General features: G+C 38.8%; 1 protein-coding gene across 1 annotated transcript in view; it reads right to left on the bottom strand.

Moving 5' to 3' along the window:
* BEND7 (BEN domain containing 7) overlaps positions 1-6000 on the bottom strand; it is an 86625-nt gene that overhangs the window by 35350 nt on the left and 45275 nt on the right. Inside the window, 1 exon segment of the mRNA XM_017874628.1 lies at positions 4534-4759. Within this exon segment, the coding sequence (XP_017730117.1) occupies positions 4534-4759 (226 nt within the window).

Below are 6000 nucleotides of genomic sequence, written 5' to 3'. Positions count from 1 at the left end.
CAGTGGCCGGATCTCAGCTCACTGCAAGCTCCGCCTCCCGGGTTTACGCCATTCTCCTGCCTCAGCCTCCCGAGTAGCTGGGACTACAGGCGCCCGCCACCTCACCCGGCTAGTTTTTTGTATTTTTTAGTAGAGACGGGGTTTCACCATGTTAGCCAGGATGGTCTCGATCTTCTGACCTCGTGATCCGCCCGTCTCGGCCTCCCAAAGCGCTGGGATTACAGGCTTGAGCCACCGCGCCCGGCCTGCAACTGTATTTTCTGAAGAGCATTCAGGGATTCAAAGATTCTATCATATTTAGACAACTCTAACCACGTTAATCTGCATGGTCTACTGAGTATATCACAGCAAGAACTAGATGTGGACCAATTCTAGCCTCAGCAGGTAAAGAAAACATACCTGGGTACTAACCTCCACTCTGGCTATAAAATCAATTCTGAATCAAATTCAAGATACTAAGCTTTATCCCCAGCACTAAAACCTAAGACTCTACTTAGTAGGATCATAAGTTGTTTCTTCTTAGTTAAATTCAAAATGCTCAGGTGAATGTTTCTAATTAAAAAGTCTTTCATCAGCAATACCTTGAGTCATACTTATCAATACATTTTAAATAAATTATCATTAAGTGTTAGTCACCATAATACAGATGAGAGAGATTATGTAAAACTATGATCTCTACAAAAGAGGCTTATATTTTATTTTTAAGATACTGTCATGTGGACTATTAATTACCGGTACAAAAAGCTTTGTTAATAATCCCCAAAACAAACCTTTTTTCAGTCCATTTCTGTTCCTACTTATAAGCATTTTATAGATTTTCATTCATCCTTTTTCCCATTGTTGTTTTAACCAATCTAATAATCACTTTTGTTTGAAACAAAATTGAACTCCTACTGTTATTTTCATTTCTGAGATTTTGTAAAATTAACCAGTCTTCATATGTTCCTAGAAAATAGGACTTTTCAAATTAATACACTACTGGGACATTATCCCACAAGAGATCGAGTAAGAAAGACTGTATATTTAATATTTACAAAATCATTTCCAAGGGGTGGTAGACAGTAATAATAGCAAAGATAGCCTTGGCACTACTATGCCTAAAGAAACCATTTTATCACTTCCTCATAGTACTCAGATTCAAAAGACTCAGGTTAGGGAATTTTTTTTTTGCTATTGGTAGAAATTTTTTTAAAAAAGAAAAGACCGTCAATTAATAGCTACTTCTGAAAATCACTTTGTATTGTAATATGTGGGTTAACCCACTTTTAACTAAGGAAAATATAGTAAGGAAAAAATGTATTAGGAAGTTAAGAGAGATGTATTCAAATTTATATTCAATTTTGGTTTCTATGTTTTAGCTTTCATTGGCATTTTATTAACTGGTAGAAATTTACAACGTTTTAATGTCAGTCATTCCAGATTAGTTATTCAAGAAGATGTGAGGATGGATGTTTAGTACTAGACCCATTATGTCAATAAATTAACGTCAAAGTCAAGATGAAAAATAAAAACCTATGCCTCTTCACTCATCCCACGTGCATTTATGGAAATCCTGGTCTGTGTGAAGCTCTCAACAATGTGTGCAGGGTAGGGAAGACTTTCCTTCTACCTTCTAAGGGTTCAGTCAAGTCTATGAAATAAACCAATAGCAGGTAAGTTAACAGGAGAAAAGTACACAGGAGCACCACAGGAAAGAAAGTGAGATCTAGAAGCATACATACCCTCTTTATAGGGAGAGGGGAGGGAGGATGGAACAGACAAATTAGGGGAGAGTAAATGGTTTTGGGGAATGATGAATGGGCCCTCAGAAGAACAGGTGAGAGCCCGTGACAAAGTCTCTCTGGGTGTGGTGTCACCTCCAGTGTCCTCTCCTGTGATGGGCAGTTAATTCTCCCTGGTTCATGACACTTCCAGGGAGGGAGTTCACAACTGAGTTCCCTTTGGGGGATCAGTCTTTGGGCAGATAAGGGAGTTCAGAGAGAGCCCCTCCCTGCATCTGCTGTTCCCCAGGTGCCTACAATTTGAAATAATCTGCGTACCAAAGCAGCATTTCTTAAGGTAGCATCTCCTGAGCTCTTTCAAGAGCAACAGGTAATATAAACATATTTGAGACAAAGCGTGTCCTTAAGAGACTTACAAGAAATTATCAGACTAAGTCAGGTAGAAATGTTGACTAGCCAGAATGAATGGAATGTTTTTATAAAAGAGTCCAATCTGATACCACATTCACATTTGAATAAAAATGGTAAGAATGTATGCCATAATCTTGGAGGAGTGAGATTAGGGTGGCCTTTTTGTTTTCTATACATTTTAAATCATTTGTATTTTAAAATACATATTATTTTTGTAATCAGGAAAAAAATCAAAATCAAAATATATGTCCATGAATAAACACTGCAAATAAATAAATATAAACTATTTGTTGATTTAGGTTGTTGGTGGCTTATGGGATTTCCATCTGTTTTAAAGTTACTGGGTTGTTATTACAGAATTTTAATAGATTTAATTCAGTAACAAAAGTGTATGGAAATTTTAAGTTCTTCAACTGGAATAATCTACTTTATTATATATTGGGAGCAAAGACCTCATTGCCATTTTTATAGAGTAGAGCAGTGAAGGAAATGAAGGTGTGTCCTCTATTTATAATATACTTTTTCTTTTTTTTTGAGACCAAGTCTGGCTCTGTTACCCAGGCTGGAGTGCATTGGTGCGATCTTGGCTTACTGCAACCTCCGCCTTCCAGGTTCAAGTGATTCTCCTGCCTCAGCTTCCCAAGTAGCTGGGACTAGAGGTGTGCACCACCACGCCTGGCTAATTTTTTTGTATTCTTAGTAGAGACAGGGTTTCACCATGTTGGCCAGGCTAGTCTTGAGCTCCTGACCTGCAGTGATCCACCCGCCTTGGCCTCCCAAAATGCAGGGATTACAGGTGTGAGCCACCACGTCCGGCCTGTTTTTTCAAACTCTTGCATGATGTCCAGTCTAGATGGAAAATGGAAGAAGAAACCCACATCGATCCACTTGTCACGATCTACTTCGTTACCATCTATTATTAGGATAACTCTTCTACTGTCATTAAAATGGACTATGGTCATTTATGGTTCCCTAATTTCCAAATGCTTTCATAATATTAATATGCTGCCCTGGGGAAAAGAAAGAAAATTAAAACAATTCCTGGCTGTATTTCAGAAAAGCATCAGTAGCCTCGACCTTCCTGTTTTGAGAAAGGTCCCTTCTTCACTTCAGGAAGTCCTACTTACATCACTGACCATTTTTCAAATTTTGTCGTGTTGTTTGTAGTGTCACTTCAGGCTGAATCATTCTTTTTCAGAAATGGCACAGTCTGTGGTATCTCTGTAGCTTTTCGTATTTAATACAACTCAACTGTCACTTTAAGTGAAAAAATTCTGATGGAACATGAGAAATTCTCTGTTAATGAAGGCTTATGTCCTTCTGGCCACGAACCAAGGGTGCCTGGTACTTGCTAGTTCCATTTAAATACCGTATTATTTTATAAAGTTAATTGTGGATTTTCAAGCATCCTTCAAACACTATTGAATTCATTTACTCATTTTGCCAGATAATGGGGAACAAAAGGGGGCAGAGAAGGCCCCTCTGAGTCAGTCCCACTTCACAACTGAACAATGCAGGAACTGAGCTATGAAGCCCAGCACCCCTATCGTTATTCCAGTTTTAAGCAAGGCCTGATTCAGAGTTTCATTTTCATGGAGTTGTGTTTAGATTTGAGACTTGGTTTATGTTCTTTTTGGTAAGAACTAAGTACTTCCATTTCCTAAAGTTACATTCATCCGATTGCTGAATATGGACATTTTAAAGTTAAGAGAAGTAGGTTTAGGATGTGGCACTGCATATAAATGCAGAGGCGCTCCCACGTGCCCCTGCGTGGTCACCATAGTGCAGTGGAATACAGACGCATGCTCAAAGAAGGTAAGGGGGAGAGACCCACGGTGGTCTCTGCATGGAGCTGGCATGACTCCATGGCACAAAACAAGAGGGAGAAGAGCGGGTCAAGCACATGTGGGGAAGCACAGGGTCCGATGTCACAGTAAGGTCACTTAGATTTAAAATGTCTTTAAAAGCAACAACCTGGTAAACAACTCTAAACTTTGGAGAGAACCATCTTACTTTATTTATTTATTTATTTTTAAAGCATCATAGCTTTATTCTCATAACTAAAAATTTAAGTTGAAGTCATATTTTGAGGAAGCTCTTAGTTAGAAATTACAAATTACCTGCATTTTAAAAGTCAAGAAAAAACTTCTTTTTGGTTCTGCAGCAGATCAAACTGGCTCTTAATTATTTTAACAAATTAACATTACCTTGAATAATGAATTCTAGTGGTATTTGGGGTGGTGAATTACAGAGCTCAACCCTGAAAGCCATGTGAATGCCTAAATTGCCAATGGCAAATGAAATTGGCCACTAGTAAGTTTACTACAATTTCAGCTGCATCGTTATGGAATGAAGGCAAAGCTCAACAAAGAACCCACAAAATGAAATGATGCAGACCAACCTTTTATTGCACCCACAATATTTTGGTCTAGTCCTTTCCGGTTGTCATTGAGTCCTCTTTTCCTCTTCCCATTGGGTAAGGAGTTAGCCAAAGTCTTGTCATCAAAAAACGCACACACCAGTTTTCTAAACAGAAGGCTTCCTGAGCGAGTGTAGTTTGACAATATAGAGTCCAGCTGAGATTTAGGCATAAACACATCAAAGCCTTCAGCAAGTTGTACTTCTGGCTACCAAAAGAACATAAATATTTCATTAAAAGCAAGATTTGAAGCATTTGACTTTGGGTACATGAGCAACAAAAAAACATCACTAGCTACTGAAATGTACATCTCCTACAAATGAAAACACTCTTGGCTTTCTTTGTGTGCCAGTATCTGCTATTTATAAAACCAAGGACTAGTTATAACTTACAAAACAAGATGCTCTAATTGCAATATTGAGCCTTGTCAAAAGCAATGGAAAGAAAATAGCCAAGAGAAGGCTGGATAACCACAAAATCCTATCATTCTAGAGCTAACAGGGAGTTGAGACTTCTGGATGAAATATCCTCATTTTATAAACAAAGGAACTAAAGTCCAAAGAGATCATAAAAAAAATGATTGAGAAATAATTCAAATGCGCTCAGTGCAGTACGGTTATAGATCACTTTCTCATACACTAAATAACTTAATTTCTTTCACCTAAAGACACAAATACGAGGATACCCCAGAAGGCCCCTGGTTCCTTCTACTATGCCAGTGGCTTTTAGCTGCGGAGCTATTTTTTTCCCCCAGTGAAAACGTTTGTAAACTAACACATAAAATAAGTAAAAATGATGAGCAGGTTTCCCAGGCCATTTAAATCCACTCCCCATCCCTAATTTTGGGAGGAAAATGTGAAACTATGTCCCCGACCACCCTTGGAAAACCAAGGTGCTAGCACACTGCTGCCCTGGCAGGGACTTCCTGACTGGGATAAGGAATCAGAAGACATCCAAGGCGCCTTTCAACTTGGACGCTACTGCACACGCTTGGCGCTCAGAACGCCTTCTCCAACAGCATGCCATGAGGTTTACAACTCGCCTTTGAATCGTTCAACCCCGTTCATACCTTTTCCTTTACAAAGCCTTCTAAATGAACTGATCTCCTAACTCCTTGCTGCCCATGGAGGTGGCTACAACTCTCTGTTCCTGCTGTTCATTTAGCAGACGTATGATTCTATTTCTTACACTGTAGTAGAATTATTTATTAGTTTGCAGCCCTTCCTGATCCTGAAGCTCAGACTTTATATCTCTAGGATCTGGCATACAGCAGGCACTCAATAACTTCTTGTGGAATAGACGAAAGTTCATTAGTCATAACCTGCCCTACTAAGTCGTTTAGTTTATGGTTGGTTATGACATGGTAGCTGTAAAATAATAACTTTAATATGAAGAAATGCAACTGGTAAACTGTTACTAGGAAAAAAGTCTGAGGAAAACCTCACTGAA

The sequence above is a fragment of the Rhinopithecus bieti genome, unplaced genomic scaffold, assembly GCF_001698545.2.
Source record: "Rhinopithecus bieti isolate Rb0 unplaced genomic scaffold, ASM169854v2 scaffold_1012, whole genome shotgun sequence".
NCBI classification, from domain to species: Eukaryota; Metazoa; Chordata; class Mammalia; order Primates; family Cercopithecidae; genus Rhinopithecus; species Rhinopithecus bieti.
This window is presented reverse-complemented; position numbering and strand designations above follow the sequence as displayed.